At 36.3% G+C, this 17,878-nt stretch overlaps 3 protein-coding genes across 4 annotated transcripts in view; 2 read left to right on the top strand and 1 right to left on the bottom strand.

Annotated features, from left to right (window-relative positions):
- Positions 1 to 1,850: 1,850 nt before the first annotated feature.
- On the bottom strand, positions 1,851 to 5,310 carry pagr1 (PAXIP1 associated glutamate-rich protein 1). Of its 2 annotated transcripts, none has more exons than XM_079594677.1 (5): positions 5,113 to 5,310; positions 4,726 to 4,898; positions 3,383 to 3,710; positions 2,359 to 2,447; positions 1,851 to 2,253 (listed from the first exon to the last, which is right to left on the bottom strand). In XM_079594677.1, the coding sequence occupies exons 2-5, from the start codon at positions 4,886 to 4,888 to the stop codon at positions 2,003 to 2,005; spliced, it is 831 nt and encodes a 276-aa protein (XP_079450803.1). In that variant the 5' UTR covers positions 4,889 to 4,898; positions 5,113 to 5,310; the 3' UTR covers positions 1,851 to 2,002. The 2 variants fall into 2 exon arrangements, with proteins under 2 accessions (XP_079450803.1, XP_079450804.1); XM_079594678.1 differs by having other exon boundaries at positions 4,726 to 4,915; positions 5,113 to 5,274.
- A 1,073-nt stretch (positions 5,311 to 6,383) lies between these two features.
- On the top strand, positions 6,384 to 13,019 carry vps25 (vacuolar protein sorting 25 homolog). Its single transcript, XM_079594681.1, has 6 exons — positions 6,384 to 6,512; positions 9,037 to 9,182; positions 9,900 to 9,953; positions 10,043 to 10,131; positions 12,007 to 12,082; positions 12,230 to 13,019. The coding sequence occupies exons 1-6, from the start codon at positions 6,466 to 6,468 to the stop codon at positions 12,340 to 12,342; spliced, it is 525 nt and encodes a 174-aa protein (XP_079450807.1). The 5' UTR covers positions 6,384 to 6,465; the 3' UTR covers positions 12,343 to 13,019.
- Positions 13,020 to 16,012: 2,993 nt separating this feature from the next.
- Positions 16,013 to 17,878, top strand: part of wnk4a (WNK lysine deficient protein kinase 4a) — a 63,831-nt gene continuing 61,965 nt past the window's right edge. Inside the window, exons 1-2 of the mRNA XM_079594644.1 lie at positions 16,013 to 16,219; positions 16,438 to 17,076. Of these exons, the coding sequence (XP_079450770.1) occupies positions 16,465 to 17,076 (612 nt within the window). The 5' untranslated portion in view covers positions 16,013 to 16,219; positions 16,438 to 16,464. The remainder of the gene's footprint in view (positions 16,220 to 16,437; positions 17,077 to 17,878) is intronic.

Consider the following 17,878-nt stretch of genomic DNA (forward strand, 5'->3'; position numbering starts at 1 on the left):
CAGAGGAAGAGAAATCGGAGGCAACGTAGGAGGACCCTGCGTAAGCAGCTGAGAGCCATGACCAAGAACTTGGCAGAACTCCAATTGATGACATCAGGAGAGAGTTTGGAATCTGCTTTCCGGAAGCTGCATATAAAAGGCGGAGAGAGAGACTGAGGTTTTGGATTCTGAATAGCACAGTTTCCCTCGACGTCTGTAAAACCAGCTGTTTGTTGAAACCTATTATTATTGTAACCTAACTTTAACTTTGATATAACGCTTGTTAACTTTAATAAAACTTACATTATATTATTGGCAAGTTATTGTCTGAATAATTATTTAAGGACCTTAAGTGAGAACTGACCACAAGGGAAGTCTGCTGAACTAATTGTAAGTATTTTGAATGCTTATATTATTGTCCAGACTCGACTTTCCTTACCTACCTGAGAATAAAGGATAAATAGGTAAAAGGTGTAAAGGTTATTGGAGACACCTTAAAACAATATACATTTTAACATTTACTAATGCATGATTAAAATAAAAGGCACACTAAAGAAGGCACGCGCCGAAACGCGTTTGTGCAAATAAAAAGATAATTTATGCATAGTGCGGCCTCTCTCCTCTCTTCTTAATATTCCAATTATTCAGGCCAGCACTCTTAAAGTTTATTTTAATCACTGAGTGAAGCCCGCTCCTATTCCCATTTGATTAAAATAAAAAAAATCTGTTAATATTATTCACAGGACCTGAGCTAACATGAACTAACTGCTCAAGTTGTATTTTTAGTAACTAATGTTTAAGGGGCTATGTAAGAATTTTCATATGAATTACTCACTTTGTGTAAACAGTTTGTGAACCTTAAAGGACAAGTTCGGTATTTTACACTTAAAGCCCTGTTTACAGATCGTATCTGATGAAATAGAACGGTTAAGATTAAAATTTGGACACATGCTCCTGTCCCGAGAATTTTAGGTTTATTTCGCTTTTGTGTCCAAATTTTAATCTTAACCGTTCTATTTCATCAGATACGATCTGTAAACAGGGCTTTAAGTGTAAAATAACGAACTTGTCCTTTAAAAAAACGAGACCTTCCCAGGTTGTGTCTATGAAAGCCTGTAGACTGATTTTTATTTAAAAGACTCGGGAGGTTTTTGCCGGTAAAATCAAAAGCATGTGATGTTTACACGCTTCTGAGAGCCACACACATGACACTAATGCTTATACAATGTTCAGGATAAATAAATACAAATCTGTACCATAATGTCAACATATCATGCAAAGAAAAAGGGATTAATTCAAACTATAGTCTCACATAGCCAGATCTATATAGTCTATAATCTCACGTATACTTTAAAATCAAACTATCATATAATTTGAATAACTTCATCTGTTGACATGATGCTGTTGAATCGCAGATTTTGTGCAAGCATTTCCACATCGCTACGATCAGGTGTTTTCTTAACTGCTGTATTCAATGCTGTCATTTTTGTCACGTTTATTTTGTTATTGAGAGGAAAGTGTGCTGCACATATTTACATATTCATCTAAACGTCGCTCTCAGAAGTGTGCACGGCGTTGGGATGTTTGTTAAAAGTATACGGCTACAAAGGTATTTCCAAAGTCTTTCTACTTCTAAGAAAATGAACTTCACCATTGAATCACGTTCAGTGTCCTGTACGCTACGTGTGCACCTGTAGTTCACTTCACGGCCACCGGTGTCACTAACAACAAGGCTTTATAAATTCTACATACAGCCCCTTTAACATTACTTCATTCATTAATTTAGTAACAAATATATTGCATTAACTAACAATTACTTATGTAACCTTATTGTAAAGTTTTACCAATCAAAAAATAGCAAGACACCAGAATCTAGGCAATACATTTATTCACATTATAAAAAAAACCTTTGAATAAAAAAAGACAACATCAGTAAAATATGAGCATCTCACAGTCCAATGCAAAATGATGAATTACGTTGAGTTCAGAAACCTGGCTTTTGTTCAAGCAGTCTGTGGTTTCCTCAGTATCTCCTCTGTCTGGGACTGAAGACAGTGCTGGGGTTGCTGTCTCTTTCTCGCTCTTTTTCCCGCTCTCGCTGACTGTTCGGGGATAAAGGCGGCTCGACGGCAGGCCCTGGCCGCGCTTTATCGCTTTTAAAAAGGTCACGACCTGTCCTTAGAATCTGTTCCTCAATTTTTCTGTGGCGCTTCATGTCCGACAGCACTTTGTCCAGCCGGGCCTCGCGTCTGACCGAAGAGCGGGCAGAGGAACCTGGGAATGAGAGAAAAGGATGAATTCAAGTCCGCATTATTCATTTGTTTTGTGTTTGCCAATATTACCAAATCTATACATAGTGGGAAAATATGTTAATCATACCTGGTGTCCTGCGGGGATTGAGAAAAGAGTTCTTGGGAGTTGCCATAGTCTGCTCTTCATCAAAATCAAATTCAGTTGGTGTGAGAGCCCTGCAACACATAGAAATACATACATATATTTGACTTGTTTAAAAATGGCCTTGTCTACGGTGTATAAAAAATACAGTAAAATAAACAGTAATATTGTGAAATATAACTATTCAAAATAACTTTTAAATTCTGATGCAGCACAGAATCATCATTACTCCAGTCTTCAGTGTCACATGATCCTTCAGAAATCACTTTAATATGATGATTTGATGCTTAGGAAACATTTTTGATTATCATTCATGTTGAAATACTTCACAATATTATTGTTTTTGATCAAATAAATGCAGCCTTGAAGAGACTTCTTTCAAAAACATATAAAATTGAAACCTTTGATCGACTGTATACATACACTGCCATTCAAAAGTTTTGGGATAAGACTTTTTAAATATTTTAAAAGAAGTCTCACCAAGATTGCATTTATTTGATTAAAAATACAGAAAAAATTAGTAATATTGTGAAGTATTATTACAATTTAAAATAACTGTTTTCTATATGAATATATTATAAAATGTAATTTATTCCTGTGATGCAAAGCTGAATTTGCATAAGCTGAAATTAAATAAATTATTAACTTTATTCAGCAAGGATGCATTCAATTGATCAAAAGTGACAGTAAAGACATTTATAATGTAACAAAATATTTATATTTCAAATAAATGCTCTTCTCTTGAGCTTTCTATTCATCAAAGATTCCTGAAAAAAATTGTACTGTTGAAAAACGGTTTTCAAAATTGATTATTGAGCCGCAAATCATCATATTAGGATTATTTCTAAAGGATCATGTGACACTGAAGACTGGAGTAATGATGCTGAAAATTCAACTTTGATCACAGTAATAAATTACACTTTACTATATTCAAATAGAAAACAGTTAGCCTAGCCTATTTTAAATTGTAATAACACTGATTTGTAATAACATAGACATTGGGACTCACTTGAGCTCATCCTCCTCCTGCTTGGCCTCCTGCGAGTCTTCTCCGTCTCTCTCAGGTGAGGGAGTGCGTGGAGGGGTCGGAGGGCGGCGTGGAAGGGCGACCCACTTCAGCTCGAGCGCTTCTCCTTTCGACAGGAGCTCATACAGGCGTCTGATCTCCTCGGGTGGAGGCATCCAGTTCTTCGAGTCCTCCATCTCCTCGTCACTGTACGGGATCTCCCAGTCCTCCTCATTCTGCACCAGCTTCCCTTCTCCACCTCCATTCATTTCTCCATCTATGGTTATTCCCTCTTTCTGCTCCTCTACATCCATGGCTTCTTTGTCTCCCTCTACATAGAAGCGATCACAGTGTTCATATATGTATTATGACAAACAACTAGGGCTGTAAACGATTAATCGTGATTAATCGAATCCAAAATAAAAGTTTGTTTACATAATATATGTGTGTGAATTGTGTATAATTATTTTGTGTATATAAATACACACACATGCATGTATATATTTGAGAAATATTTGCATTTATATACTGCATATATATTTTTATATTATATATAAATAGGACTATTTTATATATAAATAAAAAAAATCTTAAATATATACATGCATGTGTGTGTATTTATATATACAAAATAATTATACACAATACACACACATATATTAGCCTATGTAAACACAAACTTTTATTTTGGATTCGATTAATCGCGATTAATCGTTTACAGCCCTACTCACAGGACACACTTATACACACACCTTACAAAAAGTATTGTGGAGATACCATGGTACTTTGATATACAGGACCCCCAAATATGATCGCTCTCATTTAAAAGACCCCCATTCTAATATTTAAAAGCCATGTAGTTTCTTTAAAAGCCTGCAAAAGTGTTTATTTCAAATGTCTACAATATTATTTGGAAAACATTTAATTTTTACTATTTAGTTTCCTGCTCATTATTTATCATGGAAGCTTTAAAAAACAATAAAAAGTATTTTTTAAAAAGGGTAATAGTGACTTTATCTCACAATCCTTTTTTTATTATTGTTTCCGCCACACAATAACATTTTTAAAAAGGTAATTGCGACTTTTTATCTCGCAATTATGAGATAAAAAGACAATTATCCTTGAAAATGTTATATATAATGGTCTGTCTAAATACTCGATTCTGATTGGCTGAAACAAGCTTCCATACGTTAGTAACGTCAAGCTTCCAGTACTGTACTTCTAGATGCAATATTAATTAATTTATTTTAATCTTATTTTTTTGTCACTGCTACTTTTCTCGAAACTTTTCCCTTGTTGTAGCCACCAGTTTTAAACCCCCAGGGAGACAAATGTGAAGCGCATACTTGTGTCATCCTCCGTTTTAGTATCCTTAGCGGGTTCAGTCGTCTCTTCGTCTCTTTCTTTATCCTTTTCTTCCTCTTTTCCTGCAGTTTTGTCCTGTTCACTCACTCCCATAGACTCGACCCGCTCCGCTAGAGAGGACTGCGCCTCCTCTGCCGCCTGCATCTCTGCACACCTGAGGAGAAGCAGACGCTGCAAACTAATGACTTTATACTTCAATGATATTTCTATTAAATTCTATATAATATTATGGTTCTGTGTCAATACATCATTTTCTGTCTCGTTCCGCGCTTTGAGGGCAGAGAGACAGGGTTCACTGAGCATCATTCCGACACATTCAATATAATTATTTATATTGCACAGACATGAAGAGGCGGAGGCAAACTTACAGTTGTTTTCCCACCTCTGTTACAAACTGCTGGGCGGAATAGTAGAACGCATCAATGTGCTTTTATTTCAGAAAATAATACTGCATTAGTTTTCATGTCCATTTAGCACTGTTTATTTCCATGTTTATTTCGGCGCCTTGACGTCATTCGTCTCATGTCCCGGATGAGAGGATCCGCCCACAGCGCCACCACGCGCTCGAATGACCGTCACACACTTTTCTGTTAGATAGATAGATAGATAGATAGATAGATAGATAGATAGATAGATAGATAGATAGATAGATAGATAGATAGATAGATAGATAGATAGATAGATAGATAGATAGATAGATAGATAGATAGATAGATAGATAGATAGATAGATAGCAAAAACGATTCAAAAACTGGTCGAAACTGATGTTAACACTGTGTTTCAAACATGTTACGTTATGTGTTGAATTTTTGAGTTACCGAGAAAGACTGTTATTAATACGCATGCAGTATTAGGCTAATTAATGAGTAGGCCTACAAAATAACGAACGTTACAAATTAATTATTTTGAATAGAAATCATCACTCATAAAGCATTCATTCACGTCTTATCCGGTTTATTTGTGTGTGAATACATGCAATATACAGAATCCGCCAGGGCTATTAGTCCAATGGTGCGCATGTTTGGAGAAATAATGATTAATTATCACAAGCGCCAAAAGATAGATAGATAGATAGATAGATAGATAGATAGATAGATAGATAGATAGATAGATAGATAGATAGATAGATAGATAGATAGATAGACTTTTTATAAATCAAACGATTCATGACATATCATGGTATTTATGAATAGTATTTTAATATAGGCTAAACAACTTAGTAAGACCCTTTATTTACAGATAGCTCTGTTATTAGTTTTTAATACATGTCGGATACAGTTACATATGGCACTGTAATATGTTTCTTGTAATGTGAAATTATTATTATTATTTTTATGTCTTCACCACATTCTGATTATAATCTCTGACTTTATTTACACGGCTGCATTTCAGAAAAAAAAAATACTATATATTCCTCGGTTTTTTAAAACACCTGCGAGTCAATTATTTTCCAACCGAATTCGTTTTGTCAAAAAAAAAAAAAAAATGATATGCTGTTAATTTGTCATACTACGTTATTTTCTATACATTTTTTAAAAATCTATACGAGTCGTAATTAATTTTCTACATGTCAAAAAATACTAAACAAACTATTCTTGTTATATTATTCTCATTTGTAAATCGAAAAGACTTTTAATTTGGCGGGTGTTTCCCATAATTCCACCAGAGCGGAAACAGATTGAAGCGGAGCCGCACATCAACAGAACTAGTACAAATCTGCGATGAGTTTTGAGTGGCCCTGGCAGTATAACTTTCCTCCATTTTTTACGTAAGTAAATCCATTTGTCAGTGACAGCAGATGGAGCAACTAGTTTCGTGTCTACAATATTGTCTGAATACTTTGCTTTATTGTAAAATAATACATTTGTACCGTGAATAATGCTGCTGTTTGCATTCCGCTACGGAAGTAACTTAATCAAAGCACCACAGTTGACACTTCACGCACAGTTCAGTCTCGCGACGGATTAAATTAAGTATAGTTATGTATTACAATACTTACAGTTGCAATGTGTCATGTAGCATTTAAATGCTTTATGCCATTAAATGCTTAGAAAGGTGAAGGGAAGCTAGTGCGATCAGAATAGCCATGCTTCTGTGATTTGCAACAAGAAGAAATTGCAATAAGTTAAAACTGCATTATAAAAAGATGAAAGAGTGCCATGCTTAGTGGAGAACCTGGAAATATTTGGACATTTTGAAAATTTCCATGGCCTGGAAGTTATTGTAATTAATACAATTGTCAACTGTGACAACTTATGGAAATTAACACCATTTCAATTCATGGAAATAAACGTTTTTTTTTTTTTATACTCAGCCCTGAAGTATCTCTGTAAGATGATTCAAGTTAACTTAGTTCACCCAAAAATAAAAATTATTTCATTATTTACTCACCCTCAGACTGTCTTAGGTGTATATGACTTTCTTCTTTTCAGCCAAACACAATCAGAGTTATATTAAAAAATATCCTGGCTTTTCCAAGCTTTATAATGGGAGTGAATGGTACCACAGATTTTGAAGCGCATCCACCCATCATAAAAGTAATCCATGCGACTCTGGGGGGTTAAAAAGGCCTTCTAAAGTGAAGCCATGAGTTTGTGAAAGAAAAATATACATATTTATAATGTTATAAGCTGTAATCACCGGCTCCCGGGAACGGGAACTCTTACCCGATGGAGTAAATTATGGGATAATTTGAATTTTTGGATGAACTAACCTTATAACCTTAAAGGGTTAGTTCACCCAAAAATGAAAATAATGTCATTAATGACTCACCCTCATGTCGTTCTAAGCCCGTAAGACCTCCGTTCATCTTCGGAACACAGTTTAAGATATTTTAGATTTAGTCCGAGAGCTTTCTGTCCGTCCATTGAAACTGTATATACAGTATACTGTCCATGTCCATAAAGGTAAAAAAAACATCATCACAGTAGTCCATGTGACATCAGTGGGTTAGTTAGAAGTTTTTGAAGCATCGAAAATACGTTTTGGTCCAAAAATAACACAAAATAAGACTTTATTCCGCATTGTATTCTCTCCCGGGTCTGTTGTCAATCTGCGTTCAGGACTCCGCAGTGACGCTGCTGACGTAAGACGCTGATGACGTGTTATCTGGTGCGCCCGAGCTTCGTTTACAGTCTGAGGGAGACGCACGCTATATTCAAGCTATTCTACATTGTTTGCGTGGATATCATTTTTTTAATGGTGCGTAAATGTGCATGTCGCGGATGAGACACTTTTACAGCGTGCGTTTCCCTCAGTCTATAAATGAAGCTCGGGCGCACCAGATAACACGTCATCAGCGTCTTACGCCATCAGCGTAACTGTGAAGGATTGACAACAGACCCGGGAGAGAATACAATGCTGAATAAAGTCTTATTTTGTCTTATTTTGTGTTATTTTTGGACCAAAACGTATTTTCGATGCTTCAAAAACTTCTAACTAACCCACTGATGTCACATGGACTACTTTGATGATCTTTTTTTTACCTTTATGGACATGGACAGTATACTGTATATACAGTTTCAATGGACGGACAGAAAGCTCTCGGACTAAATCTAAAATATCTTAAACTGTGTTCCGAAGATGAACGGAGGTCTTACGGGCTTAGAACGACATGAGGGTGAGTCATTAATGACATTATTTTCATTTTTGGGTGAACTAACCCTTTAAAAATACTGAATGTGGTAATTTTGAGGGTACAACAAAAATGTATGCGTACATATTCATTAATAATTAATCAAAATAAAATAGTTACATTATTATGTAGAAGATGATCTTGATCTTGATGGAATTCATTTACATCAATATGTGTGACATTCTTGCAAATTGGGTCTTGAATTGTTATTGAGATGGGACTGTCTGTCGAATGTTAGTAATTATTTGGCACTTATTGTGCTCATGTTGTATTATTTAAAAACTGTTGCTGCTTTTGAGGTGGGGTACGGGTAATGTTTGGTGGAATGTGTAGGTTTACAACAGTGTAATTACATGCAGATATATTTAATGTAAGGATAATGTAAAAACCTGTATGTACACTAGGGCTGCATAACGATTCATCGCAACTAATCGTTTGCAGAATAAACGTTGGAATTAATGAGCTGTGTTTTTTGAAGATTAAATACACTAGAGTCACTCAATTTTTACACTCTCTTTTTCAAAGTACTTACATTTTAATTATGTATTGGTAATATAAAGACAGTTTAAGACTATTTGAAAAAAAGTTCTTTAGACAATTCTTACCTACACAACCTTTAATATAAAGTGGCACCCTAATGTTTTATCATGTTTTGCAGATTGCAGCCAAATGTTGACACGAGACAGAAGCAGTTGGCGGCGTGGTGTTCACTCGTGCTGTCTTACTGCCGGCACCGCAAACTCTACACGCTGGACGTGCTCGAGGCGCAGGAAAGCCCCATGTTCAACAACAAGAAGATTGAGAGTATCCTTTCATGGACGCCACTGCGTCTTTCCTGTCTTTGTGTTATCTTTATATGATGGATTAAAGGGATAGTTCACCCAAAAATTAAAATTAGCCCATGATTTACTCACCTGAAGGGTTAGGGTTACCCTCAAGTCATCCTAGGTGTGCATGACTTTCTTCTAACAGACGAACACAATCGGAGCCATATTAAAAAATGTCCTGGCTCTTCCCAGCCTTATAATGGCAGTGAATGACTGTATGTCTTTGGAAGTCCATCAAAGCGCATCTATCCATGATTAAAGTGCTCCACGAGTTTTGAATATGGACGTTTTTCTTTCACAAACGCATTGAAAAAATGTCCATATTTAAAACTTCATCGACTAGCTTCTGGCAGACGTCTAGTTAGGACGCATCGCTTTACTTCAGAAGGCCTTTATTAACTCGTGGAGCACTTTAATCATGGATAGATGCGCTTTGATGGACTTCCAAAGACATACAGTCATTCACTGCCATTATAAAGCTGGGAAGAGCCAGGACATTTTTTTTATATAACTCTGATTGTGTTCGTCTGAAAGAAGAAAGTCATATACACCTAGGATGACTTGAGGGTAACCCTAACCCTTCAGGTGAGTAAATCATGGGCTAATTTTCATTTTTGGGTGAACTATCCCTTTTAAGACCATTCTTTTCTGCCATTACTTGCAATGTATATTTCCCATAACTTGTGTTGTTTAGGAAAACTTTCAGTTGAAGCCATACAAGTAGTGTTTGAAGAATTGAGAAAAAAAGGTGGGAAGAAACAAGCATTTAAAAGAAGACACGGTTTCCCAGGTTGTAAAATGAGTTTTACAATTATTGTGTTCTTTGCTTTGGCGCAGGAAACCTGGAATGGTTGGATAAAAATAAAACACGATGTCTTATAATGTGGAGGAGACCGGAAGAGTGGGGCAAACTCATTTATCAGTGGGTGAGTAAGAATATCCTGTGCATTATCAAACACAATGTCACTTGTGTAAAGTAACGCGAGTTGAATGTACGTTTCCATGTTCAGACCATCACTGAGCTGTTCTTTCTTAAAACAGTGCCTTTGGTGCAGCCGTACACATTTAAGTTGACATGCATGATTTGACTATTGCACTCTTGCTTAGTAAGGACAGTCGCTAAGGTCTCTGTAGTGGAAAGGCCCCGATATACTTCAAGTCAAATCAAAGAATAAACGGGTGTCATTTCGAACTAAATCAGGCCAAAATGAAGTTCGTTTGGAGTTAGTTTTGAGATTTCGAAACAGAATGCCAAAGCGAACTTAGCAGAAAAGTTACCATTTGTCCGGCGTGATGATGTAATATGTGGGCGGGGCTTTGAGGCTCCGCCTACTTTGACGTGGAAATGTTCCAGGTAATTTCTTCTGTTCAGCATCGAAGTCAGACTAGGGATGTTAACCGATGACCGTTTGACAGATGGTTAACCGTATCAACGTTAACCGATCAAAGTTGTCGATAAAAAAAAATAAAAAGTGATCTCTAAATTAGGCTAGTATAGACAGTGGACTAAACGCTACTACAGTTAGCCGTCTCATTCCAATATCTTTTTGTGTAAAGTGAACAAATCCCTCACACTCAATTTTTCATAACTCGCCTGTTTGTACTTAAATAAACTAATAAAAACATTTGGCGCGAGGTCACAGCGTTTGGGTTCGCGCGCTCACAAGGTTTGTGAAAAGTAAAGGCTACAGGCTAACACACTCGAGGTTAGAGCCAGGGCAGACGACAGGATGAAGCGTGCGAGGAAGAGTAGTGTGTGGGACCATTTCACCAAAAAGAATGACACAGATGTAAGTTGTGTGTTACTACAGTGCTTAAATATGGAAATACATTACATCTACATTTCAGTGGTAACAGATAAGGTGATTATGATCATCATCTTTCTTTATTATTGTTAGCACTACCTCACACTAATTTTCTTAAATGAGCCGCGGCAATGTTTAAAATTAGCTTCTAACGCTAGACAAACGCCTTTATTTTCAATGCGATCACCTTGTACCCAAACCATTTCGAAACTAAGGAGGCATTTGTCCTCCGATTACATACAAGCTCCTCGGCGGTTAACCGGCTAATGAGGCTCGGTGGTCGGTCAAGACATTTTTTAGTTTTCGCCATCCCTAGGTCAGACCATTGTGAGTAAAAACATGAACACACTGTAAAGCTGCTTTATAGTAGAAAATAAGTAGTTCGAAATTGTCACTGTTTTCTTCAAGGGGAATATTGTAAAGCTGCTGCTTTAAAGCATATATTCTATAAAGTGCCATATTCAGGTGAAACTCTGAAAATTAGAATATCGTGCAAAAGTTTATTTATTTCAGTAATTCAACTTAAAAGGTGAAACTAATATATGATATAGACTCATTACATGCAAAGTGAGATATTTCAAGCCTTTATTTGTTATAATTTTGATGATTATGGCTTACAGCTTATGAAAACCTTTTCACAATATTCTAATTTTGAATTTGGGGTTTTCATAAACTGTACACCATAATCATCAAAATTATAATAAATAAAGGCTTGAAATATCTCACTTTGCATGTAATGAGTCTATATAATATATTAGTTTCACGTTTTAAGTTGAATTACTGAAATAAATTAACTTTTGCACGATATTCTAATTTTTCGAGTTTCACCTGTAAATGATAGAAATCTGACAGCTTGATTTTATCTATGTATTAATTGTCATGTCAACTCTGTTTGCTGATGAAAACATTGCATTTCACTTATTTTGTCCAGCAAGTGATCTGTTAAGTCGAGGTGTTTAAGTGCACTTTCTTTTCCCCCTCAATTGTTACATGTAGGTTTCCAAAAATGGCATGGTCAACTCGGTGTTTACACTTTATGAACTCTCTAATGGGGATGACACAGAAAAAGAAGGTATACAATTATGTGTCATGTACATTGCAGCACATCAGTAAAATAGTATTTATAACTCTATCTTTTTATAAATAACTTGCCTGCTTGTGATTTCCTGGGATCACTGGGAAGCAGCTGAGGTTTGCACTGATCTGTTGTATCTTTCAGAGTTTCATGGACTGGAGGATTGGATGCTGCTGCGTTCACTGCAGGCCCTGCAGGCTGATGGGAAAGCAGAAATCATCTCGATGGATGATGGAAAAGGAGTCAAGTTCTTTTGAATCAGGTTTTCTCCAGTCAGACTTTGGGTTGGGGTGTTGGGTTTCTGTCAGCCCAGCATGATCTTTTGTCTCAGTCCTCTTAGGGTCTTGTCTGGACTGTATATTACACTCCACTGCTAAATCAGCAAGTCATTATTTGGCACATGAGCCCAAACTACATGTAAGGGTCTTCCTTGTTGGAACATGTCTAAATTGGTGGTTTTACACCTGTCAAAACTGGAGCCGAGTTAAGAAACCAAGATTTTGTTCTTCACCATTATGCATACAAAGCGAAATGTCAGACCAAAACTAAGGAATATCAATATCTTAATGTAGATTGAGACTAAATAAATTTTTTGTGTACATATGTTTTTATTTCACTCCTGTTATTGCTGTCGATCCTGAAGGACTCTTGTTCTACTTGAATCTTTGCTCTGTGTAGAACCACAAAGCCAAAAGACGCTCTTCTAATCTCAGACACGGCTTTAGCGAATCCTGCGATGCTTCCTGGCTACGATAAAATGTTCTTGAGTAAATGTCTTGTTTCTGATTGCGGTGGAATTCATATCAACAACATTTTGCTGAACTCTGGTTGCATTGACTCCTTTTCCCCCGACTGTCACTGTATCTTACCACCTTTTATAATACTGTACAAATAAATGATGGAGGCGTTTTCAGTTCTCTCCTGCAAAACCCCTTGAAAATGCTGTGTTTGTCTTTACTGAAGAGCGCTTGTCCTAAATATTAGATTTTCATATGCAAATCTCATGTGTTTGGCGGAAACATTGAACCACGACTTACAGCACAACGGCATCTGCTCTGTTTCTAATGGTGTTGATGTGCTGTAATTATTACTGTTGCTCATGGTAAAGAGTTTTACTCTTGGATATGTACAGAAATGTTTAAAAGTAGAAATATTTTATACAGTGCACAACAAAATAGCATTTAATTTAATAATTGTTGGAAAAAGTATGAGATTGGTGGCTTGAAATGGAAGTTGTTTGTCTTTTCTTCACAATTGTGAGTATATCCAAGGGAAATGGCTTCTCGAACTAGAAGAATTGATTGGATTGTTGTGGATTGCTATTGGTGGATCCCATGAGTCACAGGTTGCCCCGCCCTCGCCATCAGAGAAGAGCATGCTGGTTAGATTACTTACAAATTGTAGTCCATTACAGAATACGAGTTGCATGATAAAATTTGTAGCTTGTAATGTAATATATATTACACATTGTAGGTAATGTAATCTTGACTACTTTTGATTACTTTTGACCTATCTTTTTTATAACACTGATTTAAACAGGACAATCTTGTACCATATAAAAAATACAAATATTTTAGTTATGGACAACATTAAGTGCATTAAACATTACATTATGTCAGGGTTTCCCATCTAGGGTTTGGTAAGGAACTATAGGGGGTTCATACATTTATGAAAAGCTAATAATTAATTAAATCACATAATTTGACAAATATTTGAAAATAAATAAATCAAAACTAGCAAAAAAAAAGAGAAAAAAATATTAAATATTTTATTTGTTTTTGCTGTGGCCTTTCAATTTTCCATGCAAATATAGTTGCCTGACTAGTGGCCGGTCTGCGTAGTGCGTACAATTCCATGAAACAGGAAATTTAAAAGATAAAAAATAAGATTTAAGGAGAATCATTGAATTCTGAATAATTTACTGCCATTTGTGAAAAATAATCATGTAAAAAAAAAAGAAAGAAAAAGTAACATAACTATTCTGATTATGAGGATTTTAAAAAGTGTTATAATTTCATTACAGTATTTAATTTTTGGAATCTGGTTATGTAATCCAGATTACATATAATTTATTAATTTATAATATATATATATTTGCTAAATCTAATGACCTTCTGTTTTTACATGTGACAGTCCGTAAGAGAGAAAGAGAGACAGGTGGCGCTCTCGTGCGTGCCAAAGTTTCATGAAACAGCGTCCTCTGCTGAACATCCCTTTACAAAATAATGCAATGCATCTTTATTAATCATCACTGAGGGCCAATTTAGTGTTGAACACACATAATGGAACAGACGTATGCAAGGGTACTAATGTACTTATAATACATTTTTAATTTGGGTTAATCAAATAGGCATACATTTTGCAGCCAACATATGTTATGGAATATACAGTACAATGTATTGAACACATTGTGTAAGTTGAATAAAATATATATACCGCACATTATTAGAAGTACAGGAGGGAAGTTGCACAAATGTTCTGTGCTGTGAGTAAACGGATAGCCTCAGGTATGAATGATGCTTTGTATGCTTGGTAGAAGTTTCTGGCACCGCTTGAACTTGTGCTGGAGAATGTGAGCTGTCCCTCAGATCCTGGACCTTTTCTGGTTTAGACGGGCTAGAGTTCATAAATACAATCCAGTGTTTTCAGAGCAGATGTTTACTACGGTTTGCAGAAGGTTTTTGCTCTTGGTTGTGAGAGACAGACAAACAACATAATAAGAGACAATGATTTTACAATTAAAATAATGTATTGCTATTGGTGTGCTTTGTTGGTTGTGGATTTGATAGATTTTATTAGATATGAAGCTCTGTGACATTTCTGTTTTAATTTGGCCTAATTTTTTAATTCTGTTGTAGACATTGAATCAAAATCATTATTAGGGACATGAAACAAAAATGTTATATTTTAACTAGGGCTGTCAAAAGATTAATCGTGATTAATCACATCCAAAATAAAAGTTTGTGTTCACATAATATATGTGTGTATACTGTGTATAATTATTATTTATAAATATACACACATTTATGTATATATTTAAGGAATAATTGCATATACTATATATACATTTATATAATTTATATTATATATAAATATTTTATATATAAATATAACCAATTTTTCTTAAATATATACACGATTGTGTGTGTTTATATATATATAAATAATTATACACAGTACACACACATATATTATGGAAACACACACTTTTATTTTGGATGTGATTAATCACGATTATTCTTTTGACAGCCCTAATTTTAACAAGAAATGCAAAAGAGTTTTCCCCCCAGATGTGGAATGTTGCTTTTATTAGATGACCAAAATAATTCAGACAAAAACATGACAATCTGAGCCCTTTAAAAAAATATCAGGCCTATTATTAATTATATTTTGGGGCAGAATAATTCTTTAATAATCGTGTCCTAAATCCAGCATGAGAAAAGTCTAAAATAGTTCACCCAGACTCTATGGGGTGTGTGGCTTTCAGTTTCAGCTCATATCTCTAAATATCAATTTAGATGTCAAATGTATTTTATATGAGCGTGTATAGGGGGCAACTTTAATACAGGCTAATAAAAAAAAACTCTGAACTGAAGTAACTGTTCCCAATTGATTTGATTGTCAATTCTATGATACATAATAAATACACTTATAAATTATAAGATGAGTTTGTAAACAAACATTGATGTTGGCTTAAGAAAGTCTTATGTCGTTTATAGATCTTTATGAACATAGACATCCGTCGCGACGATGATCATAACTGGTTGGCCTCTATATTGACCCCCCCTGGTCCAGACCACGTGATCCGGTTCAAGCGATTCATTCAAAAGATCAAATTCACTCAAAAGAACGGATCGGACATCGCAAGCGAACCGAGACAATGTGTTCTGATGGCACAGATAGACCTAGGCAGTAGTAGGCAGTGACTTACTCAAGCCTGCAGTGAAACCCAACGCTCTGGGGGACTCACTCACTCACTCAGGTGAAGGGGGCGGAGTCAGCCGCTCGCTCACTGAAGAGCTGTAGTGCACGCGCGCCTCTGCAGAATGCGAAGCAACCGCGCGCGCGTGTGGAGCGACTCGAGTGTAATGTGCTATTTCAGTTCTGGAGTAATTTCAGACTGCTCTAAATAAGGTAAATCTAAGTTTACTAGCGCGTTGTGTGGACGGTATATATTCCATATAAAGAACTATATCTCTTTTATGTTGTTGTTGTTGTTGTTATAACCCAATTTGATGGTATATTTGTCATATTTCCTTGCAAAAGTGAAGAAAAGACGCAACCGTCAGGCACACGTTCTTGATGCTTTGCGTTTAATGCGCGCGCTTGTTTATTTGTCTTTTTCCATCCAGTTTGTGATGGTTTGAGCAGTCCTCATCATGTCTCATGCTGAAGTTGAGTTCGCTGGACGTGGTTTTCCAGGTTTACCTGTTGAACTAGAGGAGGACTGTCTCCCCAGGGTGCCAATGCTCAGAACGCACTCCTTGAGCGCGAGGAGGAACTCATACGTGCTTCATAAACTCAGTGTGGATATTGACCCGCAATTATACACTGAGACACTCTCCAAAGCGCTGTCATGGTCTTCTGAAAACATATTATCAGAGAGAAGTACTGAGGATGATAAAACAGACCATCCATCTCCAAGTTCTCCATCTTTGGTCTCCAGCCCAGAGTCTTCTACACCCAACGCCAATCCAGCAGCTCCAGAGGACTGGAGAAGCTCCGGCCAGACGCCCCTGTCCCCGGCTCAGGATGCCAGCTCAGATTCGGACAATGAGGGGTCCAAGGTCGAGCATGTGGCTCCACGACGCCCATTTGTGAGCAGACTGGAACAGGACGAGAAAGAGGACATCGAGACCAAAGCGGTGGCCACCTCGCCGGATGGAAGGTATCTGAAGTTCAACATTGAAATTGGGAGAGGGTCGTTCAAGACGGTCTACAAGGGGCTGGACACCGAGACCACAGTGGAAGTGGCATGGTGCGAGTTACAGGTAAAGTCTTTTTCTTTAAACGTATGGCAATGTTTTGGTTATGTAGGATAGTCCATGTTTCAGTTTGCAGTCATATATTGGTGTTGGTGAGGCTAATGATTTTTAGACCTGATGCACTACCTATCCATACACTATATTTAAAGCAAATGGAGCAGATGTTCCAGATGTGTGGCTTACAAGCCTATCTTCTGCATTTGACGTCTGCACGGATGCTTGGAGAAGCACATGTGGACTGTTTTAGCAGCCTTGCTTGGAGTGTTTTTGTCCTAAACAGAAATATAAACAGAAATATAAAATTAAGAGCCATGACCCAAACCAACCCACTCCAAGAATAATCGCAACACTGTAACATTTGATTCGCAACAAATCATCATTGACATTCAGGAAACAACATTGTTTTTAATTATTTTCAAATTTGCTATTCGTCCCATAAAGCATTGGAAATGACATAATCAACAGTACGATACATCAATAAATCAATTAAACGTGTAGTCCTTTATTATAAGTATAAAAACATATTAACATATTAAGAGCTACTTTTCTCAGTAACATTTTACAGTATATTTCAGTATATTTGTTAACATTAGTCAACATGAACCAAGAACAGTTCTAAAGTATTTATTAATCTTAGAGACTCAATCGCTTTATATGATGAACAGATTTAATTTAGGCTTTTATTCACTTTTAAACATTGATCAGCGAACATAAACAGAAGCTCAACCGAACCTGCTTGACATGCGAGAATGAACGTCATTGGTTCTCGCACGTCAAGAGATGTGTGAGTAGATGAATATATTTATAT

Source organism: Phoxinus phoxinus, assembly GCF_949152265.1.
Source record: "Phoxinus phoxinus genome assembly, chromosome: 21".
Classification (NCBI taxonomy): domain Eukaryota; kingdom Metazoa; phylum Chordata; class Actinopteri; order Cypriniformes; family Leuciscidae; genus Phoxinus; species Phoxinus phoxinus.